The sequence below is a fragment of the Ornithorhynchus anatinus genome, chromosome 10 (genome assembly GCF_004115215.2).
Source record: "Ornithorhynchus anatinus isolate Pmale09 chromosome 10, mOrnAna1.pri.v4, whole genome shotgun sequence".
NCBI lineage: Eukaryota > Metazoa > Chordata > Mammalia > Monotremata > Ornithorhynchidae > Ornithorhynchus > Ornithorhynchus anatinus.
The window spans coordinates 31,680,569-31,702,998 of record NC_041737.1 but is presented as its reverse complement, the minus strand read 5'-3'; the positions used below and the strand labels follow the sequence as shown (position 1 = coordinate 31,702,998).

The 22,430-nt window shown below is 58.3% G+C and overlaps 1 protein-coding gene across 1 annotated transcript in view; it reads right to left on the bottom strand.

The window, feature by feature from the left end:
- Nucleotides 1-2,414: 2,414 nt before the first annotated feature.
- The window catches only part of KANSL3 (KAT8 regulatory NSL complex subunit 3), a 35,822-nt gene continuing 15,806 nt past the window's right edge, over nucleotides 2,415-22,430 (bottom strand). Inside the window, exons 3-21 of the mRNA XM_029073521.2 lie at nucleotides 19,198-19,288; nucleotides 18,685-18,870; nucleotides 18,080-18,211; nucleotides 17,811-17,927; nucleotides 17,425-17,526; nucleotides 17,237-17,308; nucleotides 16,613-16,687; nucleotides 16,311-16,468; nucleotides 15,307-15,370; nucleotides 14,494-14,694; nucleotides 13,690-13,846; nucleotides 12,539-12,616; nucleotides 6,467-6,658; nucleotides 6,125-6,209; nucleotides 5,429-5,583; nucleotides 4,432-4,541; nucleotides 3,929-4,151; nucleotides 3,648-3,781; nucleotides 2,415-2,865 (exon numbers count right to left, since the gene is read on the bottom strand). Of these exons, the coding sequence (XP_028929354.1) occupies nucleotides 2,845-2,865; nucleotides 3,648-3,781; nucleotides 3,929-4,151; nucleotides 4,432-4,541; nucleotides 5,429-5,583; nucleotides 6,125-6,209; nucleotides 6,467-6,658; nucleotides 12,539-12,616; nucleotides 13,690-13,846; nucleotides 14,494-14,694; nucleotides 15,307-15,370; nucleotides 16,311-16,468; nucleotides 16,613-16,687; nucleotides 17,237-17,308; nucleotides 17,425-17,526; nucleotides 17,811-17,927; nucleotides 18,080-18,211; nucleotides 18,685-18,870; nucleotides 19,198-19,288 (2,353 nt within the window). The 3' untranslated portion in view covers nucleotides 2,415-2,844. The remainder of the gene's footprint in view (nucleotides 2,866-3,647; nucleotides 3,782-3,928; nucleotides 4,152-4,431; nucleotides 4,542-5,428; nucleotides 5,584-6,124; nucleotides 6,210-6,466; nucleotides 6,659-12,538; nucleotides 12,617-13,689; nucleotides 13,847-14,493; nucleotides 14,695-15,306; nucleotides 15,371-16,310; nucleotides 16,469-16,612; nucleotides 16,688-17,236; nucleotides 17,309-17,424; nucleotides 17,527-17,810; nucleotides 17,928-18,079; nucleotides 18,212-18,684; nucleotides 18,871-19,197; nucleotides 19,289-22,430) is intronic.

The window sequence follows — 22,430 nt, the reverse complement described above, 5'->3', positions numbered from 1 at the left end:
ATTCTTCCCGCCCTCAGTGCTTCCGTACATATCCATCAATTATTTACTTATTTTAAAGTCGGTCTCCCCCTCTGGACTGTAAGCTCCTTGTGGGCAGGGGGTGGACTCTGTTGTATCGTACTCTCCTGCGCGCTCAGTACGGTGCTCTGCACACAAACACTCGGTAAATTCCTTAATTGATTGACTCCTTTCCCCTTCACTAACCACAACTGACACTTCCATTAACTGGGCCTTTACAAATTCACCAATATTTGGGCATTTTGGAAGTAATAATGACGACTGCGGCACTCGTTAAGGGCTCACTTTGGGCCAAGCTCAATACTAAACGCCGGGATAATCAGGTCAGACCCAATCTCTGTCCCCCACGGGGCTCACAGTCTAAGCGGGAGGGAGGATAGGTATTGAATCTCAGATGAGGAAACTGTTTTCTTACTGATGGAGCTCCTCATTGGTCAGGGTCGTCTCCTATTGAAAAGAGAAGTTAAGTGACTCGTCCAAGTTACATAACAGACAAGTGGCCGAGCTGGAATCAGAAGCCGGGTCCTCCGAGTCCCAGGCCTGTGTTCTTTCCACTGCCTTTCACATCGAGCCTCGCTCAAAGACGGCGCCCAAAGGTCACAGGAGAGCCGCGGTAAACAGGGTCCGCCGCTTCCCTTTTCATTCATTCAGTCGTATTTACCGAGCGTTTACGGTGTGCGGAGCACCGTCCTAAGCGCTTGGGAGAGAACGATATAAACAGGCATATTCCCTGCCCTCTTTCGTGCGACTCTCCCCCAGCTGGTGCCAGAACTAGCAGCTCGGGGGAAGTGGGGTGGGAAGGATATGTGGGCTCATCTCATCTTTAGGTCGCTGATGTTCTCAGTCAATCAATGGTATTTATTGAGTGCTTACTGCTTGCAAAGCAGCGTAGTGACCACTTGAGAGAATACAATATGACAGAGTAGGTAGCTCATTATTCCGGCTCCACAAGTGCCACTTCCCCATCGTGACCTTTGTGATGGCGGTGACACGGGGCGGGCCAATGGTCTTCACCCCGTGGCGTCACCGAGGGGGGCCCTGGGATCGGCTCTGCGGGGGAGGGGACGGCAACAGGGCGCGTTGTGTGTTGCGTGTGTGTCCATCTCCGGCAGACAGCTGCTGGCAACCTCTAGGCTGTAAATCCGTCGTGGGTGTGAACTTGTCTCCCAACTATGTTGCATACACCCTTCTAAGCGCACGGTAAGCGCTCAATAAGTAAATACCGTCCACTGACCGAGCCCGTCTTCCAACTGCCGCAAAAGGCAGCGATGACCTTGGTGACGTTCTGTTCCTCCACAGTCGGACAAAATATTTATTCAGCACTTACACTAAGCGCTGGGAGAGAACAAACATTAGCAGACACAATCCCTGCCCTGGAGGAGTTTCCGATCCAGCAGGGGAGGCAAGAAATGGAAGTAAATTACATGGAGCGGGGGGGAGTTTAACCTTATGCACGTAAGAGATCTAGTGAGGAACGGGCGAGTTGCCCAAGTGCTCAGCAAATGCAGAATTGTGGAAGTGGCACTTGTGAGGAAATAGGGTGGGGAGATGAGAGATTAATCAGGGAAGGCCTCCTGGAGGAGATGGACTTTCAGAAGCTATTTCAATCACCCATGCCTCTGTCCTGCCCGGACGTTTCTGCCGTCCTCCAGTTTTGGAAGGAAAACCGTGCTCTTAATGGTGTCGGTGGCGTTCTTAGTTGGATTTTCATTTCTTGTTTTTGCTTTCCCCCAGTTTTTACAAGAAACCCTTAGTACGCCACTCTGAACAGCACAGTCAGTGACGGTCTAATCGATGGGAGAGAGCCTAGGGTGTCTGCTGCTGCTGCTGTGCTCCGTGCCTTAGTTTCCTCATCTGTAAAATAGGGATTCGATACCTGTCCTCTTAGACAGTGACCCCATTGAGGGACAGGGACCGTGTCTGACCTGATTATCTTCTATCTACCCCAGTGCTTAGTACAATGCTTGGCACAGAGTAAGCACTTCGAAAAATTCCACCATTATTAATCAATATTTATTAAGCACCGTGCGCCGAGCATTGTACTAAAGACTTGGGAGGGTACAACTGAGTTGGTAGACATATCTGCCCACAGTGAGTTTACAATCTTTATGATTGTTATTACCGTCTGCCTGGTGTCCATCCCCACGGCCGTGGATCCGCTCTTACCGTCAACTTACTTATCGGGTCCTGGACTTCCCTTGGGTGAATCTGACCTTACGGTCGGAATATTTTTTAATGGTATTTCTTGAGTGCTCACCACGTGTCCTGCATTGTACTGGGGTAGATACGAGCTAACCCGGGGAGCTCGGCCTTCCCAGGCGGGGCAGGAGAGAGGAACTGATCACCGGGTGCAGCCTGGGGCCTAACCACCCCGGGTCACCCACCAAGGAGCCCGGTTACTCTGAAGAGAAACTCCTTTATTAAGATACAGAAAAGCGACGATTCACTTGTGTCCAGTCACCGCTGCTGGGGTCTGGGGGGAAGGGAGGAGTTTCCCCTCGGAACGTCCAGCCCAGAGCGCTGCGCGGCCGGGGCGGCGGGAGTAGCTCCTGGGCTCCCACAACTGTGCTAAGGCCGCTGGGGTGACGTGAGGGGCCTGGCGGCCTGGAGTCGACGCCGGCAGAGTAGGCTCCGACCCGGTCCCCGCGATCAGCGGGCCCCCGCTCGAGCAATCAGAAGCCTGCAGGCGAGGATGGAGGTCGTGAAGGAGGCGTGCGGGCCACCGAGCGGACGCCTCACCGGGTCGGGGCCTACAGGTCTGGTGGAATACAAGGGAGAGGTCGCTGGCGCCGGCAGACGGAAAGCCGAGGAGCCGGGCGGGGGTCTTCAGGGAGCCGGCGGTGGCCGCTGTAGCAGGAAAGAGACAGGCAGACGGTCAAAACTCGCCTCTCCGGAGCGGAGCCTCCCTCTCAGAGCCCACGGCGCGACCTTGACGAGGGGGAGGGCGGGACAAGGAGCAGAAGGGAAGGGCGTCCCCGGAACACGAGTCTCTAGGAGACAAGGGGTCTGTGGAGGAGCAAAGACAGAAGGGGCAGAAATGAGTTTCCTCCTAGCCGACAGAAACATGGAAGTCCTAGTCTTCGCCTGAGACCAGACCCTTAAATGATCCAGAAAAATCTAGCCTAGTCTCCCCTTTATTAGGGGCCCCGCCCTCTGAGGGGAAGCACTCACCACAGCGGGCTCTTGCCGAGGGTCGGAAGCCCCGGGCACCACTCGTGCCCCGGGCACAGAGTCGGGGCCTCCCGAACACCAAAGTCACCCCCAAACCCCTCTCCTCCTCTCTCACACTCATTTTCCTCACTCTGAAAGGCAAATCCCTTTGTGTTCTGCGGGCCACACACGTCCTGGATGTGGGAAGGAACACGTCCGTCACAGGTTCTGCGATCTTCCAACTCTGTCGTACCGGACTCTCCCAAGCATTTAGTACCGTGCTCTGCACATAGTAAGCACTCGATACATACCACCGATGACGATAATGAGGGACGAGAGAATACTCACTCGCCTCCTCTTTCCTCTTATATATGCCACTTTTGGCCCAGAATTCCGGGAGTGTTTAACTGCACCCTAGAACCCTCAAATGAGAGCCCCTCGCCCCGGGTGTCGCCTCCTTCCTCTCCAGCGGGACGCACCTGTGGAGCCGGGGACAGCACCTGCGAGGGGGACTCCTCCAGGGGGGCCGCTCCAGTACCCGCTGGACTCAGGGTGGTGACCCGGCTGGGCTGGCCCCGTAGAGTCACTGTGATGGTGGTGGGGGCCTTCAGGCCTGCAAAGAAAAAAAAAAAAAAAAAGATCAGATAGAGAGTCCCCTCACCCCCATGAGGCCTTCCCACGGTCGTGCCGGCCCCCTCCCGGCGACGATCACGGGGGGCCCCGGATGGGAACCGGCCGGTTCCTGGGGACGTCGCCTCACCCGCTGCCTGGTTGGAGATCTGCGCCAGGCCGGGGAGGCTGCTGGCCAGTTTGGCCAGGCCACCATTGGTCAGCAGCTGGTGGATGGCGGTGGGCTTCCCACCGGGCGTGGAGCCGAGGGACGAGAGAGTGGTGGCGACGGGGATGGTGCGGACGATGGTGCCGGTGCCCGTGGTGATGGCGCCCAGGCTCTGCATGGGGGCGGGCAGCTTCACGCCGGCGGCCTGTGGGAAACACGGGACCGGGTAACCAGAGGCTGCAGACGCACAAAGCCCCCCGTCTCCACGAGGACCCTGGCGGGGTGACGACCTCCCCCGCCCCTCAAGTCCCCGCCAGGGCAGGCCATCCGCTGCTCAGATGCACACACTCCCCACGGCTCCCCCCCAGAGCCAAGCGGGGCATCAAGGAGCCGAGTCTCCTTGACGACAGGCTGGCTCGGCTCCTCCTCCCGCCGCTTCCTTCGGCCCGGCCGGCCTGGGTCTCTCTGGGATCGCCACCGCTTACTTGTGTAACTGGCCCTGGGGAGGCGCTGGCTGGGAGCGTGGGGGTCTTGCTACCCATGTCCTGCAGACTGAAGCTCAGGCCCTGGAGAAGGCTGCTGGCCGACGCGGACCCTGGAGACGGACGGAGGGGGGTGGGAGGAAACGGTTCAGGGCTTCGCTCTTCCCACATCCACCGCTAGTGTCAACTTCCAACCTGTTCTGGCTGGGCCACTCGTTTGGCTACCTGGTCCCACCTGGTTCTAGCCCTCAGAGTACGGCCCAGCCCTAGACCCTATGCCGGGATCATCCACTGCCGGTCTTAACCTCACTTACTCCCCATTCCCTAACTTTGCCCCTCAATTATATTAGCCAATCGGGGTTGGGAAACAAAAGTTGGGAACTCCTATGGGATGGAATGCGAGTGGGAAGACGGAAACACGTCTAACGACTCTTTTGTTCCCTCCCAATCACTCAGTCCAGTACTCGGGACACAGTTAAGCGCTCCGATAAATAAACAGCAGACTCCTACCTTGACCCCGACCCTTTCTCGCCCCTCAACCAGCACCCGGGATCCCAACCTAAGAGGTTCCCCCAGGCCTGGCTCCCTTCCTCGCCCCTTGGAGGACTCAAAGGAACCAAGAAGGGTCGAGGAGGTAGGGGAGGCAACCGGCCGTCTCTGGCTCAGACACCCGGGGCACGTGCGGCTCTGAGCCCCGGTCCGGCTCTTTCCCGTACGTAGATGGGGGCGGGGGGGGGGGGGGGGGGCTCCGGACCGCCGGGTTTCTCCAGGGAGGGACAGTCCCGCCGAACGCCTGGTCGCTCAGGGTAGGGTAAAGTCTAGAGCTGGGGTGACTCGTCGCCCTCAGGGGCCGGCACGTCCACGCCGGCCCCTAGATCCGGGGCCGAGGGGCCGTTCCCTCGCGTCCAGACGCCGCGTTGTTTCTCCTTGGAGGTTTGCCCAGGTGGGTCTGTGGGCTGGGCCGGGCCAGTCCAGGCGGGGCCGAGGGGCGGATAGGTACCTGGGAGGGAGCTGTTGGGCGAGGCCGCCACGCAGTGGCCGGGACTGGCCACCAGCCGACTCTGGAGAGTGTGGAAGGTGCCGGGGGTGGTGCTGCTGGGAATCACGGGCGAGGGGGCGGGGCTGACGGCGGCTCCGTCCGTCCCGGCGCTCGACCTGGGAGAGGGAGCCGGCCTAAGTGACCGCTTCGGCAGCGGGGGTGGGGGGGGCGGGGGGGTGCCAACTGAGGCCAGGGGGAGGGAAGCTCGTCTCCCCACCACCACTGCAACGGGCCGCTCCCTCGGGTCTAGGAGTTTCAGGATCCGGTAGAGCGAGAACACCTACTTGAAAAGCAGCCCCTCCGGCACCTCGAGCGCTTGGCCCCCGCCCACCTTCTGAGATTTAAGCCATCAGAAAAGGGACCAGACCTGGGCCTCACTTTTTCCACCTGTTCCCCAGGAAACAGCCGGCAGCCCGGAGCGTGCAAACGTCAGGGGCGCAATAGCTAGGGTCTGGTCCCGCTGATTCTCAGGGGACAGGAGCTCCAAGAGGCTCGATATCAATGCGGCGCGAAGGCGGTGTCCTCGCTCTAACTGGCTCTTACCTCACCGGCAGAAGCTACAAAGGTGGCTCAGGTGCCTGGGGCTGACGGTCCGAGGGAGAGTCCCCCCTCGCACCCCTCCCCCGACCTCCAACCCCACGAGCCCAACCCACTCACTTGGCTGAAGCGAGCAGTCCCGTCAGCTCCTTGGTGCCTGCCGTGCTCTGTCCGAGCATCATGGTGAGGGGCTTTCCTCCGGTCACTGCGAACACAAGCGACGCCGAACACCCCGTGTTCGCCGCCGTCCACGGGGCATTCCCCGCGGCTCGCTGGGAAAGCACCTGGCGCTCGCCCCGGAGTTCCCGATCCCAAATCCGGAAGGCAGGCTCACCTTCCTTCCGCCCCCGGCTTCAGCTCCGCTCGCGTCCCCCCCCACCCCAGGCTCCCGGCTGTGCCCGCCCAGGGACGCCACAGACGGAGCCCTCGGCGGCAGGCGGTCACGGGAAGGGAAGTACGTACTTTCCGGGGCCCCTCCGTGGGCCGGGGCGGCGGATCCCCCGGCGGGGTCTCCGTGGGATACGATGGTCACTTTGATTTTGGCTCGCTTGGAGGGCTTGCCGCTGGGTGGGGGGCTAGGGGTTTGGTGACGCTTCAGTTGGGCCCGTAGATCCTCCTTTTCTGAGGCCTCCGCCTGGTCAGAGGAGATGGGGACTGGAAGACAAGGGAGGCGGTTGTCTCCTGCCGCTCCCGGGGCTCTTGCCCGTGCCGGGCTGCCCGTTCCCCGGGCACCTGGGCCCTCACCTAAGAGCCGGCGAGAAGCGGGCTCTGACTTCTGGCCGCCCGGAACCATCTCCTGCACTGTGCCGGCGGTTCCACCCCACGCCCCGCCCCACTCCTCCCCACGGGGGGAAGGACAAAGAGTCCTTCTTGAAGCCAAACCCTCTAATTCTTGCACTGGAGGCCTTCAGCCCGAGCGAAGGGAGGGAGAGATTCCCCGGTCGTCAACCAGGGGCCGGCGAAAGACTAGGGGAACTTTCCCTGCTGCACACAACTGGGCTTCCGGGTCCCTGAGATGCTCCGGCGTGTCACCTGGCATGCCGCCCCTCCTCGCCCTGGGGCTCCCCGGGAAGGCACCGGGGGGCTCGCTGCCCCGGCAACCGATACGGTCACCTTGCTGGGAGGAGAGCGGTAGCGCGGGCAACCGGGATCCACAAAGATCCAACAGCAGGGAAGGGAGGGAGGCGCAGTCCTCCCAGACTCTAAGCTCGTTGTGGGCTGGGAACCTGTCTACCAGCTCTGCTGCGCTGTAATAATAACGCTGGGATTTGTTAAGCGCTTACTATGTGCAGAGCACTGTTCCGAGCGCTGGGGTGGATACGGGGTAATCAGGTTGTCCCGCGTGAGGCTCACGGTCTTCATCCCCATTTTACAGATGAGGGAACTGTGGCACAGAGAAGTGAAGCGACTTGCCCACAGTCACACAGCCGGGATGCGAACCCATGACCTCTGACTCCCAAGCCCGGGCTCTTTCCACTGAGCCACGCTGCTTCCCTACACTGTACTCTCCCAAGAACTTAAAAGAGCGCTCTGCACATAGTAAGCACTCACTAAATACCACGGACCGATTGAGCGGAAGAGCGACGTCTTCACCGAAAGCTGATCGAGGGCGAGGACCGTATGTTCTACAACTCTGTGGTGGTGCTCTCCCAACCGCTCGGTACGGGGCTCAGCACGCAGCGCGCGGTGCAGCACGTCACTGATAGATTTATTTTCAGGATTCTGTGCTCAGCAGAGGCGGGAGACCCCAAGAGGAGGGTGGGGGGAGGGAGGGGAGAAGGGCCCCGAATCCTCAGGAAGCGGCGGCCCCTTCCGCCCACGAGCGTGTCGCTCTTGTTCTTGGACCGGTACCCGTCACGCGCTTGGTATTCACCTCACTCTCGGCCCCACACCGCGTAATTCAACACCCGTTTTCCACTCTAGTCTGTGAGTTCCTTGTGGGCAGGGAATACGTCAACCAACTCCGCTGTACTGTGCTCTCACGAGTTCTCAGTACAGTGCTCTGCACACGGTAAGTACTTAATACTCCCTGACCTGTAGACCTCAAGCTCCTTGTGGTCAGGGATCACGTCTACCAACTCTACTGTACTGCACTCTCCCAAGTGCTCAGTACAGTCCTCTGTCCACGAACAGGACTCTCAAAATACCACCCCGTGTCCCCTGCATAAAAGCCTGACAGATACCACTGAGATGAAGGGTGGCTGAAGACGGGGCTGCGGACCCTCCTGAGGAGGGCAGATCTCACACCCTCTCCCCCGTGCCAATGAGTGCTGCCCAAAGAGGCGACTGCTCGGAAGAGGACGCCATCGCCGGCCGAGGGGGCGAATCCCCGTGACTCAGGCCAGAGCCCCCAAACCCCAGTGCCCGTGAGGGCCTCTGGGGTGGATTAAACTCTCCAGTAATAATAATGAGTTCTTGAAAGCCCGCTCCATTAAGTCCTTCAGAGTGTACAATATAGGATGATGAGTCGTGTTCCCTGCCCACACAGAACTTAAACGTGCGTGTTGGCGTCAGGGGGGCAGACAATAAAAATATTTACCAAGAGAGCCGTCGGCCTAAAATGCGAATACGCAGTTGGATTCATAAGTACTGAGGAGGAGCACGATTAAGTATCAGGGTTGGTGACCTAGTGAAAAGAGCATGGGCCTGGGAGTCGGAGGACCTGTGTTCTAATCCCGACTCTGCCACTTAATCTTGTGATCTTGGACAAGCCACTTCACCTCTCTTTACCTCAGTTTCCACAACTGCAAAATGGGGATTTAATACCGGTTCTCCCTTCTAATTAGACTATGAACCCCACGTGGGACCTGATGATCTTGTACCTACCCCAGCACTCAGTATGATGCTTGGCATACATTAGTGCTTAACGAATACCACAATTATTATTATTATTATTATTGTTACTAGAGAAGGCTGGGTGTGGGAAATTTTTTGAAGACGGCTTGTTGGAGAGGGTGGGATTCTAGAAGGGCTTTGAACACGGGGAGAGCCGTGGTCTACTGGATTCGGGATGTGAGCGAGTTCCGTTTCGGTGGAATAGCACAAGTGGATGGAGGCAGGGAAGCTAAGAGTAAGGTAAAGCTGGAAGGAGTGAAGAGAATAAATTGGGAAGTAGCGGGAGGAGAGAGCAACTGAGTAGGATGGGGAGAGTTGATGGAGAGTCTGGAAGCCAACTGTGAGTTTTGGCATGTTGAGGAAGGAAACGGAGAGTTAGCAAAGGGTTCTGAGGAGTCGAGAGATGGGTGCCAAGCAACGCTTCGCGAAGGCAATCCAGGTAGCCGTACGGAGTAGAGATTGGTAGACGTGTCCCCTGTCCACAAAGAGCTGCACGGCCTAGTGGAAAGGAGACAGGCCTAGGAATCAAGAGGACCTGGATTCTAATCCCTGCTCCACCACTTGTTTGCTGTGAGACCCTGGGTAAGTCACTTCACTCCCCGGGGCCTCAGAGGGAGGCAGAGGAAGAGCCCTTGCAAGAGGCTGAGGCTGAGCAGCCAGAAGGGAAGAGTGTCAGCGAAGACGAGGTTTCCAAGAACCTCACGGACACAGGAGGTCCGGAACCCGTCCAGACCTGGGCTGGCCTCCCTCCTCCCGCCCAGCCGCGCAGGACAGAAGTCTGGATAGTCTGGGTCCGGGTCTAGCTAAGATTGTGCCTGGAGCAGTGCGGGGGCCTGAGCACTGCCCCCCAACCAGGTGCTGTTCTTAAGGGGGATGATTTCATCTTTCATTTGGCCCTGCTGGTAATTTATTGTTACCCGGCAGTTCATTCTTTCGCTTCTGATGATCTGTTGAGAGTCTGAACCCCTGAAGGGCCAGGGACCACTCTAAATTATCTTTGCATTTACCCCGGTGCTTTGTACTTCATCGACACTTACTAAAGAGAACAACTAATAAGAGCAGATTGAGACAGGGCCACACGGAAGCTGAGAAAGACAGGGGGAGATGGGGCCAGAGGCTGAGTCTGCGTTGAAAGGGCCAGGAAGGCGCCGATTTAGCCAGAGTCTGCCACAGGCGAAGCCAGTCGGACACGGGACCGGAGGAGATCTCACGGGGTCCGATACGGAGTCAGAAGTGGCAAACGTGAGCCAGACACAGAGAGCCACTTTGCCACAATCCAGTCGCACAGGCTTAGCCTTATCCTTGACTCGTCCCTCTCGCTGAATCCACGTATTCAATCTGTCACCAAATCCTGCTGGTTCTACCTTCACAACATCATCTTTAGAAGGCACCCTTCTCCATTTAACTACTTCCACGTTGATCCAGGCCCTCGTTCTGTCCTACCTGGATTACTGCATCAGCCTCCTCGCTGACCTCACTGCCCCCGTCTCTCCCCACTTGGGTCCATACTTAATGCTGCTCTCTGAATCACTCTCTGAAAAACCATTCAGGCCACGTCTCCCCACCCCTCAAGAACCTCCAGGGGTTGTCCACCCAGCTCTGCATCAAACAGAAATTCCTTACTGTCGGCTTCAAATCATTCAATCAGCTCACCCCCTCCTATTCCCCCGACTCTGACTTCGGACAGCCCGGCTCACACGCTTCTCTCCTCGAACGCCAATCGACTCACTGTGCCTCCATCTTGTTTCTCTTGCCATCGACCTCTTGCCCACATCCTCCCTCTGGCCTGGGACTCCCTCCCGCTTCATAACCAACTGACCGCCCACCACGCTCCCCACCTTCAAAGCCTACTGAAGGTACATCTCCAAGAGGCCTTCCCTGACTCGGCCCTCATTTCCACTTCGCCTACTCCCTTCTGCGTCACCCTCCATTCACCCGACCCTAAGCTCCACGGTACTTATGTCCACAGCTGCAATTTATTTTAACGTCTGTCTTTTCATCTAAACTGTAAGCTTCTCGTGGGCGGGGAACGTACGTACCGAGTCTGCCGTAATCTCCCAAGCACTTAGTACGGTGCTCTGCACCCAGTAAGGGCTCAATAAATGCCACTGACTGACAGGCTGACTGGCCCACGCCGGTGAAAACAGCCAAAGGAAACCCCAGGCTGCACGGAGAGGTAACAGTAAGCAGGTTAACGCAGGCACGTGTGGACGGCTATCTAGTCACCCACCCACACCCACACGTACACACACACACCGGACTGGACAGATAAACAAAATCAGAAAACCATTAAAGATGGACCTAGTCGGGCAGCCAGACTGCCGCTCTGAGAATCACACAACCCAGTGGATGCACCAACCACTAGCCAAAGACGTAGCTGCAGACCAGCAGTCAGGCAAATGGCCACACTGGCCGACGCCAGAGGGCTACCCAAATCGCCGTGATCGTACAGTGATCGGTACTCCGCGCGGTGGCCGCAGCGACCTCGGTTCGAATCCGAGTCACGGCTTCACGGACGCAATGGCATAGGCGAGGGGTGTCGTCTTTCCCTCTAGACTGTAAGGTTGTTGCGGGCGGGCAATGTGTTTGCTTACTGTGGTGCTGCACTCTCCGAAATTCTTAGTAAAGTGCTCTGCGTACAGTAAGTGCTCGATAAACACGACCGAATGAAGCAACGGTGGCTACACGGCCACCAAAACACCCAGGTTTGGGAGGGCAGGCAGACCTACCGGCAATCAGTCCATCGGTGGTATTTACTGAGCACCTCCGTGCAGAGCGCTGCTTGGGAGAGCACAATACTACAGGGTTGGCAGACCCGTTCCCTGTCCCCGAGGAGCTGACAGACGTTTACAGGCTCCCACCTGAGCGCTGGCTCGACGGGGGGCTTCGGCAAGGACTCCGGTAGCTCTCAGTCCACCCGAGTGAGAGGGAACATTCTGCTTCCCTGGTGGAGTCTGACCACCTCCTGAATTTACGGGGAGTTTTTAGTTCTCCACAGCGCTTTCACGTCAATGACCTCACGGGATCCTCACGACATCCTTGGGAGACGGGGGAGCTGGGGATAAACGGTCCCATTTTACAGATGACGAAACTGAGGCCAGGGAGGTTAAGTGACTTGTCCCAGGCCAAGCAGCACCTGCAGTGCCAATCTGGAACTAAACCCCAGATCGCTTGTCTCCTGGACCGGGCCCTTTCCACGAGGCCGTGCTTCCGTCGCTTACTTCAGGCTCTCTGACTCTCCACATTCCCGTCTTCCCAACAATAATCCGAGGTCGCCGGTGCCCGCTCCGAGCAGGTCACTGCTCAGCCGGGCAACCGGGGTCCCAAAATCGGCCAGGCAGGAAGAGGGTGCCCTAGGCACAGGAGGGAGACGCCATCCAAGAGACACCATCTCCCCTACACCCGACTCCGCGGCAAACGTAGCCTGAGGCCTGGGGATCGGAAGCAGGTGTCGAGACGCGAGGGACCCTAACAACCCTGCCCTCGTCGTGCCCTTCTCCCACGGCACCAAGCGTCCCTACGCTCTCGGACGAAACTCATCCTGAATTACGCGCTCGGACGGGCGGATCCGCAGCGACCCCGAGAGTCCCGTTCGGACAGGTCCGAGAGAGAGTGACAGGGACGGACACGGGAACACCCACACGGAGACGTGCGAACAGGGAGGAGGGGGTTGCAGGAGTGAGGAGGAAAGATACTCACCAAAGAGACAGGAGGAGGTGCCGGGAGGAAGAGCTTTCCTCACCAGCATGTTTTGTTTCAGAAAAGCAGCAAACTGAGCTGAAATCAATCAGAAAGAATTAAAGAATCACAGCCAGCCAGAGAAGAAGGGGAAAGGAGAAGGGACAGACAAGGGGCTGAAGATACCCTTCTCATTTTTTGTCCCCCCACCCGTCGAGATCACCCGGGCCAGGAATCGGGGGCCACTGGCCTCTCCCGCCCGAGCCCCATCTCCCAAACCTAGGCAACCCCAGGATGGAAGGCGTGGGGCAGGGGACCGTTCTGGTCCCTCGTCTGGCGGTGAACGCCCCAGCTGGTCTTCGGGCCGGTCTCTGCCGCCAATCCGGGAGAACCAGGAGACGCCGCGGCATGCCGAGAGGCCTCTTCCGACACCAAAGCGTCCCCTCCAGCTCCTCTCGCTCCCCTCGCCGCTACCCAAAGGGAACTCAGCTCCCACCAGCACACTGCCACGTGCTTGCCTCGCAGAAATCCCTCGCTCATACTCTAATGCTGGAATCTCTGCACTGTGCTACAACTCGGGGTCGAGGTCTCCCCCTTGACACTGGGTTAAGAAACCTGACTTGGGGACGGAGAGACCAGGAGGTACTCCCCTTTCCCCTTCCACTGGGCGGTACCCCTCGGTAGGGTACTGGGGAGGGAGAGAGGGAGGGATAGCAATTCCAGGTCCTTTCACACCCCCTCGGATGATCCTGAGGGCCCGGGCCTGACACTCCCGGCTCAGCCATCGGCTCCCACTGCACTCAGGGGTCACCTGCCAGCCCAAGTCGGCCGAACGGAAGCCACGGGCGCCAGCTGAGTTCCCGCTGGCTTCACTCCTGCCATCCTCCTTGCTCCCTCCTCCTTGGCTTCTCCGGTCACGCCCTCTGCTTTACCCTCAACCAACATCTCCCCTTTCCCGCACCGGTGTGCAGTGGGGGAGCGGGCCCTGCTGGATCTGGACGTGGTGCCTCTCCCGGATAGGGGATGTCTTCTCTCCAGGGTGTTGCAGAGAGCGGGCAGAAGACCCCGGGTCCGGGGGAATCCCAAAGCCCGGGGGCCGGCTTACAGCAGCAGACTAGAGGGGCAGAGGTGAGGCCTGGCCCCGGAGACGGCAGCAGGGCCGGACCGGGTACCTTGGGCTTGCTTGTGCGACAGAACGGCGTCCGTGCGCGGCACGTGTCTCTTCAGGAGCTGGGTAGCCCCAATCTGGCTGGATTTCTGGACGGAGGTCACTGTGGCCATTTTGGTCTTGGGGCTGGAGGTGGGGCTGCTGGACACACTGGAGAGATCCTGGAAATAATAAAAAAAACACACTAAGCACTACGCACTAAGCGCGGGAGTAGATACAAGATAATCAGACGTTCCACGCTGGGTTCCCAGCCTATGGGGGGGGGAGGGCAGGTAATGAAACCCCATCTTGCAACGAGGAAACCGAGCCCCAGAGAAGTGATGGGACGGTCCCTGTCCCACCTGGGGCTCGGAGTCTCAATCGCCCCCCCCTTTGCAGATGAGGTAACCGAGGCACAGAGAAGTGACTTGCCCAAAGTCACAGGGCAGACACGTGGTGGAGCCAGGATTAGAACCCATGACCTTCTGGCTCCCAGGCCCGGGCTCTATCTACTGCGCCACGTTACTAGTTACTACTTACCAGGACTGCTATTACTTACTAGGATCCCTAGTACTCACCAGTACTGCTGTACGCACTACTATTACGGGGGAAAGCAGAGGTTATCTGGGGGTATAACCGGCCTAACGTGCATCCTTGGGGGATCACTAGCACTTTGGTAGACTCCTCTCCCTCTGAGGATGTGGAGAATCAAGGCAGGAGGAAGGCAAGTAAGCGTCCACCGGCGTCATTCGGAATCTAGGAGGGCTTTGGGAACCCAGCCCGGGGCGGCACTGATGGGCACTCGCTCCTCCGACGGCACGTCCCCTACCTCCGAGCCGGAGGGGGAAGCTGGCAACTTGGCAGCGGGAGAGGCGGGCCGGCTCCCCCGATCGGGCAGCTCAAAGGCGAGGTCCCGGCGGGCCGAGTCACGTGGCTTCTTCTTCTTCTCAGCGTCCTGGTCCCGGGGCTCCGAGCCCGCGTGGCCCTCGGAACGCGTCAGCACGCCCGTCAGGAAGTCCGCTATCTCATCCTGGTTTGGCAGGGAAGGAGAAAAATGGTTCGGGAAGGAAACCGACCGGTTCTGTTTGGGGAAGCGTCCTTTCAGGAGCTTTCAAACGCTGATCAATTCCCTCCCGGGGGCACCAATATGGGGACTGACAGGCACAGGTCTCTCCTCTCCCAAAAGCAACGCCTGACGTCCCCCGCTCGTCGGTCCAGCTGGCACACTGGGACCGCTGGCCCACCCCAGGAGACGGGCGGCCCCGCGACGAGATGACGCGGGTCTTCCCCGGGGCCGTGACAAGCCCGGCCGGAGCCGACTCCCAAAAGCGAAGGCCCCAGCTTTGCCCAAAGCTTGTCCAGCCCCGACCTGGTTTCTTGGAAAGCAAAACTGAGGACGCTCAATGTGGCGTGCCACGACTTTGTCCCTGTGAGTTGTTGGGACTTCCATCGGGATTTCCATTCTAGAGTAATTTTTGGCACTCGTCCAGCATCACCAAAGCTGCTACAGATCGCAGGGAACCTCGCTCCTCCCTGCCCTGAACTGAGACAGGGGACCCGAGCCCGGGCCACAGACGCGAGACCCTCAATTTGCGGGAGGCCCCCCCGCCCCCGATGACCCAGATGGGGCCTAGCGGCTTACCTGCACGCACCTGTCCACCATGCTCTGAGTCAGGCCCTCGGACTTCTTCTTGGCTTTGCTTATCCTGGAGCCGGGGGGAGGGGAGGGGGAGAAGCGGAAGTTCAAGCGGGTTGTCCAATTCCCGGGTTTCCTGGGGGACCTCGAGAACGCGGCCGAAGGAAGCAGCGCAATGAGACCGGCTCACTCGATACCCGGTCAGCAGGGTTCAGGTGTTAAGGCCCTCGCCCGCCCAGGCCCTCTTTCCAGGGGGCCACTTGGACGGGCTGTGACTGTGACTGCCTCGGCTCACTATTCTTACCTTCCGGGGTTCAGAGGTAAAAAAAACTGCTCGGAGGACCTCGGCCACTGAGGACCTCACGGGGGTTACGGACGTGGGCGACCGGCGGAAATCTCAGGAAAAAGGAGACGGTTGGTCCCCCTATGCCACAATAAAACTATCGGGGGGTGTGGGGGGCACACGTGGGGTTGAAATTAGCCTGCAGCATCAAGGATGACGGCCGGGAGACGGGGGCTCGGAAATTCCCTCAGTCTGCGCACCGTGGGCGCCCGATGACGAGGAAGAATATCAGAGCACTCTCCTGAACTATGGAGTGTTTTCTGCCTCTCCCCCTCCCCGACTCCCCTCCAGCACATAAATGAATACCTAACAGAAAATCTCTACAAAAACGCCCCAGCTCTGGGATCCATGGAGCCTCTCCTCTCATCCATCAGAAATCCCCTGCAGGGATCAGATGGGAAAACATCAAATCGCAGCTGACTCCTCCGAACTCAAGGCTGCATTTCCGTTTCAGAGAGGTGACAGTTGAGTTTGGCAGAGGCCAAACTTAAGCCCACATTTTGGTAGCGTCAGGTCAACGAACAGAGGCAAAACTCTGCTCTTTTTCACCGAACCACTTGACCTGAAGTCAGAGCCAGCCACTTTCACTTCTATGAGGTGGGTGTGCGCACGGGTGCTTTCTTTCTCTTTCCCCCTCGCCCCCACTCCCCCGAAGAGGAGCACCCACCTGAGGTTGTCATCGGCTCCCCCGACCACGACCATGCTATTGTCCGCCCGGATCTTCTCCCGGAAGTCCTCCATGGCCTCGGTGTGGCACTGGAGGGAGTTCTGGCCAATGACGAAGAGGACGGGCGTCTTCATGTCCAGGAGAGGGTCGTCCACATCCTGACAAGAGGCCAAACTCTCAGGATCTGGCAACCCAGACCCCTTTCCGGGGTGCGGCATCCGGCTGAGGCGCCGGAGAACCGAGCAGAGTTCCGCCCATCCCGGCCCCCAAAACCCAGGCCGGGATTTCGGCCTCGCCCTTACCCCTCGGGGCCCGTCCACCGTGAGCAGGGGAAATCCAAGGCACACGACCGCAGTGACGTACTCCATCACCGACACCTGTGGGCACGGACGTTTGGCTTGAAGGCCCCGGACGTTCCGGGGTCGGGGCCGGCCTAGGCCTCGGAGGTCAGCCCCTGGGACTAAGGGATGGGCTGGGGGTCCATTCCCGCCCCCCGGGCTAGCGTTTGGGCTCTGCTGACCGACTCTGCCCGATTTAGGAAACGAAAGCCAGTAACTCCAGAACAGAGCTGTTGTCCTCTTGTGGAGAAAACCTCTCACTTCTCTCCACCATAAAACTCAGGCATCCATCGTCTGTGGAGAGAACCCCCACTCCGGTCCTCCCTGCAGAGAATTTTAGGGACACAGGACAACCGTTCCACGCACCGAAGGCCATCGGTGGCCACGGAGCTCTCACTGGTTCCGAAGCTTGGCCTGGTGCTCTGGACTAGAAGTGAGAAGACCCGGGTTCTAATCCTGGGTCTGCCCCACGCCTGCTTAGCCTCTCTGGCGCTTCGGCTTCCTTATCTCTATAATGGTGATAAAGTACCAGCTCCCCCTCCACCTCAGATGGCGAACCTCCCCTAATGAGGTCAAATCAGGACTTACGTGACAAGCCACCAGGGCTCCTGTGTTCCAGCCGATCAAAATGATGGGCTTGTGGGGGAAGTGGTTGTGAATCTGTGGGGAGAAGGAGAAGAGAGACCGGCCCACCGCCGAGGGACCGGGATGGGGGAGGTCTGACCGGGGTCTCGGCGCAGGCCGGGGGGGGGGGGGGGCGGGGAAGGTGTTCTTACCTCTGCCACTTTGCCTCTCACAGCCCCGATCATATGCTCAAGGCACTGCAGCACCCCTACTCCGCTTCCGTTATTCAACAGGTGGGTGGCCACCGGGATGACCTACGGAAAGAGAGGTCTCGTCTGGGGAGCGGCAGCTGGGGCTACGCGGGCGAGACCGACTCAGAGTCCCTTCGTCGGCTCTGCGCAGGCCCGGATCTCTTCCGCCCCCGACTCTGCAGCCCATCCCCGCGGGCAGAGCTGAGGGGGATCCCGCGCCCAAATCCGTCACCCTGGAGGGTCGGGGGGACGGAGAGATGGAGTGGTGGATGGACGGGCCGGGCCGGGGGTGAGGGAGGGAGAGAGACGTGGCTCCAAGGGGGCTCTTTTCTCCCCCGGGCGTATACCTTGCCCAAGCACGAGAGCTGAGACTGCCAGAAGCGGTGCCGGCGTGAAGTGGGGAACATGGAACTGGAGGGGCCGGAGGAGGCGATGAGAATCAAAGGCGAGCCGGGCAGCTTGCTCTGGAGAGACAGAAACCCCGGCGCCCGGGCAGATAGGTGAGGGTCCCTGAGACCCCGACAGCCCTCCCCAATCCCTCCTTCACCGTTTGGCTAGCAGCCAAGTGGCCCTGGGAAACCCACCGTGGCCCGAAGGGTCAAACGCGTGAGCGTACCGGCTTGTTATGGGAGAGCACCCCGACGGCAGGATCCCAGGGCCTCTTGAGGAGGAGGGTCAGAGCCTCCGCCCCGGCGGCCCCCGTCTTCGTAGTGGACGACAGCAGCATCCGGTCGATCAAGGTCGGGATCTGAAATAGAGGGACAGGAAGAGGCTCATCCGAGGGGGGTTGCCAGCCTGGCCAGCTGCACTGGGCAGCTGTACTGCTGTACTGGTTAAGTGCTTAACCAATAGTGCCAAGCGCTATTCTAAGCGCTGGGGTAGATACGACTTCGTCAGGTTGGACACAGTCCCTGTCCCGCGTGGGGTTCAGGTGCTTAATCCCCACTGTACAGATGAGGTAACTGAGGCAGAGAAAAGTGAACCGACTTGCCCAAGGTAAAGCAACAGTCCTTCTGACTCCCGGGCCTGTGCTCTCTCCACTAGTTGCCGTTTTAAACCCCAAATCTCCCTTCTCGGGGGTAGCGGTCCCTTCCCCAGGCCGGGCCAGAGACAAACCATCTCCTCTGACATCTCCCTGGCTTCCTCCAGGGCCTGGCTCCGCACGTCCGCCTCCCGGCCCGCAGCCTACGGTGGAGGGGTGGTCCCCGCCGGCTCCCTTACCTTGCCTTTCAGGGTCTGCAGCGCGTCCAGGTAGGCTGCCAGCATGGGCAGGCTCAGGGTCTCCACCAGAGTGGTGTGCAGCCACTGGATCAGTTTGACGTCCCAGCTCACGCTGGCCAGGGCTTGCCGCACTCTCCTTGCACACTTGTCCACCGCAATGCGCCGCAGCACCGGCTCGTTGCAAGCCTGGAGTCGGGGCGAGGGGAGAGACGGGCGGGGGGACAGGGATGAAGAAGGGAGACAGACAACAGCAACGGAGAGCCACCGCCTGACCCAGGCTCGGGATGTTGCCGGCCCCGCCCGTCGGGGGCACCCGCCCTCGTCCGGGGGTTGAGAATTAACGCTGACCGGTGAAGGGAAACGACGACCGCCCTGGCCGCTGGCACCGGGAAGGCAGCGAGTGCCCCCCTGAGCTCAGGGGTTAGTCAATCCAACAATCAATCGGCGGTACTGATGGAGCGTTTCCTGTGTGCGGGACACCCTCCGGGAGCTGGGCTGACCGGCCAGACTCACCCCTTCGTTGGCCAGCCGGGCGAGGCGGTCAGACTGCAGGGCTTTGAGGATCTTGTTGAACAGCTTGTTCTGTGCCATTGTCCAACCTACCCTGGAAAGGATACACAGAGGCTACGTGTCAATCACCCCCAGTCACTCCCCACTCTTGAAAGGTCTCGGCAGGAGTGGGAGGGCGCGGGGAGAAGGGGGCTCCGGCAGCCTGTTCCCGCTGGGAGAAAAAAGCAGTCTCTCCTTCTACAACCCAGCCCACACACTTCAGTCCTTCCCTGTGTGCCTCCATCTCACCCGTGTCACGGCTGACCGACACCCGGCCCGCGTCCTGCCCCTGGCCTGGAACGCTCTCCTCCCCTAATCCGACAATTATCCTTCCCGCCTTCAAAGCCTTACTGAAGGCACATCTCCTCCAAGAGGCCTTCCCGGACTAAGCTCCACTTTTCCTCATCTCCCCCTCCCTTCTGCGTCGCCCGGACTTGCTCCCTTCGCTCTTCCCCTGCCTCCCAGATCCACGGCACTTACGTATATGACTGTAATTTTATTTATTTGTATTGATCCTTCGCTTCTCGGTGCCTCAGCTTCCTCATCTGTGAAACGGGGGCTCAACATACGCTCTCCCTCCTACTTAACCTGTGGGCCCCGTGTGGATTGTGTCCGACCTGTCTTGTACCTGGTGCCTGGCATATAGTAAGGGCTAAACCACCTTCCGCCCCATGCGTCCTTCCCTTCACCCAACTTGGAGATGAATGAACGTAGCTCATCGGTTTCACTCTGTGCAGTCTCTCTTCAGGTGCCCTTGCCGGTGATCAGAGGCCCACAGCTCTAACTGGTTCACGTACCCTGCTCGGCTTCGTTCCGGCAATTCCTCTCAAAACTCAAAACTGCAAACTGGGGCTGGCCAGACTGCCCTTGGAGATGCTTCGCTGTTGTTTCCAACTCACCCTGATGATTATTTTGTAACCCGACTATTTTCCTTGTTTGCTTTTCTTGCTGCTATATTTATTCCGAAACACGGACTCAGGGGAAAAATAATGCAGTCGACGGAGAAAAATCGTAACCACCTAGAAATTACTAGCTTTTGCAAGTGAAAGCTGAGATCACAGAACGGAGCCCCAAAGCCACAACGCTGAACCTCCCAAGCCCAAGCAAACGTTTAGGGGTAGTCTCTAGAGGCATATCAAACTGGTTCCAAAACCAAAAAAAGACATCTCTAAGTTCTCTCAGCTCTGCAGGAGGCATGGAAATTAGACTGGCAAAAGAAGAAGATGACCTAACCCAGAGATTAAGGTAAACTGTGCCTGAGAGATTCAATTAAAAGAACGTTTTAAAAGAGGCCAGAGAACGTAAAGTACTCATCTGGGGGTCCGAATCAACTCAAGTGACCCGGCTGCCGTAAAGAGCGAAGGCAGGGATGACCTTTTCATCTTAATTTTTTCCGGGGAGACTTTGAGGGCGCTGTCTGTCCTCGCCCCAGAAAGTCAAATCTTTGACGGCAGCAGCAGTGACGGGAGAAAAAGCAAGCAAAAGTTGGGTCGCAACGGCTGCCGGCTTCCGGGAGGCTCCCACGGAACGTTCCTCCATAGACGGCAAACTCCTCCTAGGCAGGGAATGCGCCTACCATCTCTGTCGTACTGTCCCAGGTGCTTAGCCTAGTGTCCTGCACACTAAAAGCACTCAAAAACCATCGACCGATTGATACGGCCCAGCCTGGAACGTCTACAATAATGATTATGGTATTTCTTAAGAGCTTGCTATGTACCAAACACTCTGCTGAGCACTGGGGTAGAATCAAGATAATCAGGTGGGACGCAGTCCCTGTTCCACATGGGGCTCGCAGTCTTAATCCCCATTTTACAGATGAGGCAACTGAGGCGCAAAGAAGTGAAGTGACTTGCCCGAGGTCCCACAGCAGACACGTGGCAGAGCCGGAATTAGAACCCAGGTCCTCGGACTCCCAGGTCCGTGCTCTTTCCACTAGGCCACGCTCCCTCCCACTGGGAAAGGAACACCAGGCAGACGATGGTCGTGATTGTAGTTTCCCTCACCCCCGGCCACTGCTTCTTGGCTCCGCGTTGGCCCCCCACCATCACGCCTGCTTTGGCCGTAAGCGGCAACATTCGTGGGGCCCACGCTAGCTGCTATTTTCAGGGAGGATGATTTGCGGAAGGGCCACCCACTGTGGAAGAGCTGATCAAGTTACCCTCACCCTCCTGGTCGGGGGAGAGTTGAGGAATGATGCTACGGTTCCAGTTTTTCCGAGTCATCTTTGTGGACGCACGCACGTACACTCCCTCCCCCCCCAACTCAAATCAATCAGTAGCATCGACTGAGCGTCTACTGCAGGCAGGGTGAGATCAAAAGAGTTGGGGGGACACCATCTCTGCCCTCAAGCAACTGACCAAGTCTAGAGGGGGAGACGCAAAAATAAACTACAGATAGATGAAGGATTCAAACACATAAGATACGCACATAAGCGCGATAGGACTTGGGAGGCTTAGGTGGTCAGAGGGCTGAAGTGGCAGTTGAGGGATGAAAAGTGGGGAGATTAATTTGGGAAAGGTTCTTGGAAGGCACGTGATTCAGCAGGGTTTTGACGAAGGGGCAAGCCGTGGGAAAGAAGGGCTCCCGGTCAGGGTGTGAGTGCGAAGTTAGGGGCCAAGAGAGATGAAGCCCAGTGAGTAGGGAACCTGAGAGGACCAAAGTGGGGAGAAGAGAGTGGAAAAGCAGAAGGGAGAGAGCTCACCGAGTGCTTTAAAGCTAATGATCAGGAACTTCTGCTAGACTGAATGTGGGCAGGGAAAAGGTATACAACCATATGCATCGTTAAGACTCCCAAGCGCTTAGTAAAGTGCTTTGCAAAAGAAGAATATGACCTAACCCAAAGATTAAGGTAAAACTGTGACTGAGAGATTCAACTGAAAGAGCATTTTAAAAGTTTTAAAATCTCTTGACTGACTGAAGAATGGGGGAAGATGAACAGAAGGACATTTCAGAAGAAATGAGCTAGGCAGGAGAGGGAAGCTCGGACGGGAATGGGGAGACTGGAGGCCGGGAGGTCGGTAAGGAGGCTGAAGTAGTAGTCGAGCTAGGCCACTACAGGTGCCTGGGCCAGTATGGTGATCATTTGGTTGGCAGAAAAGGGTGGATTTTGGAAATGTTGAGGGAGAAATGACAGGATTTGGCCACAGACAAAGGGGAGGTTGAAAGAAAGGGAGGAGTCAAGGATAAGGCCTGCAGGC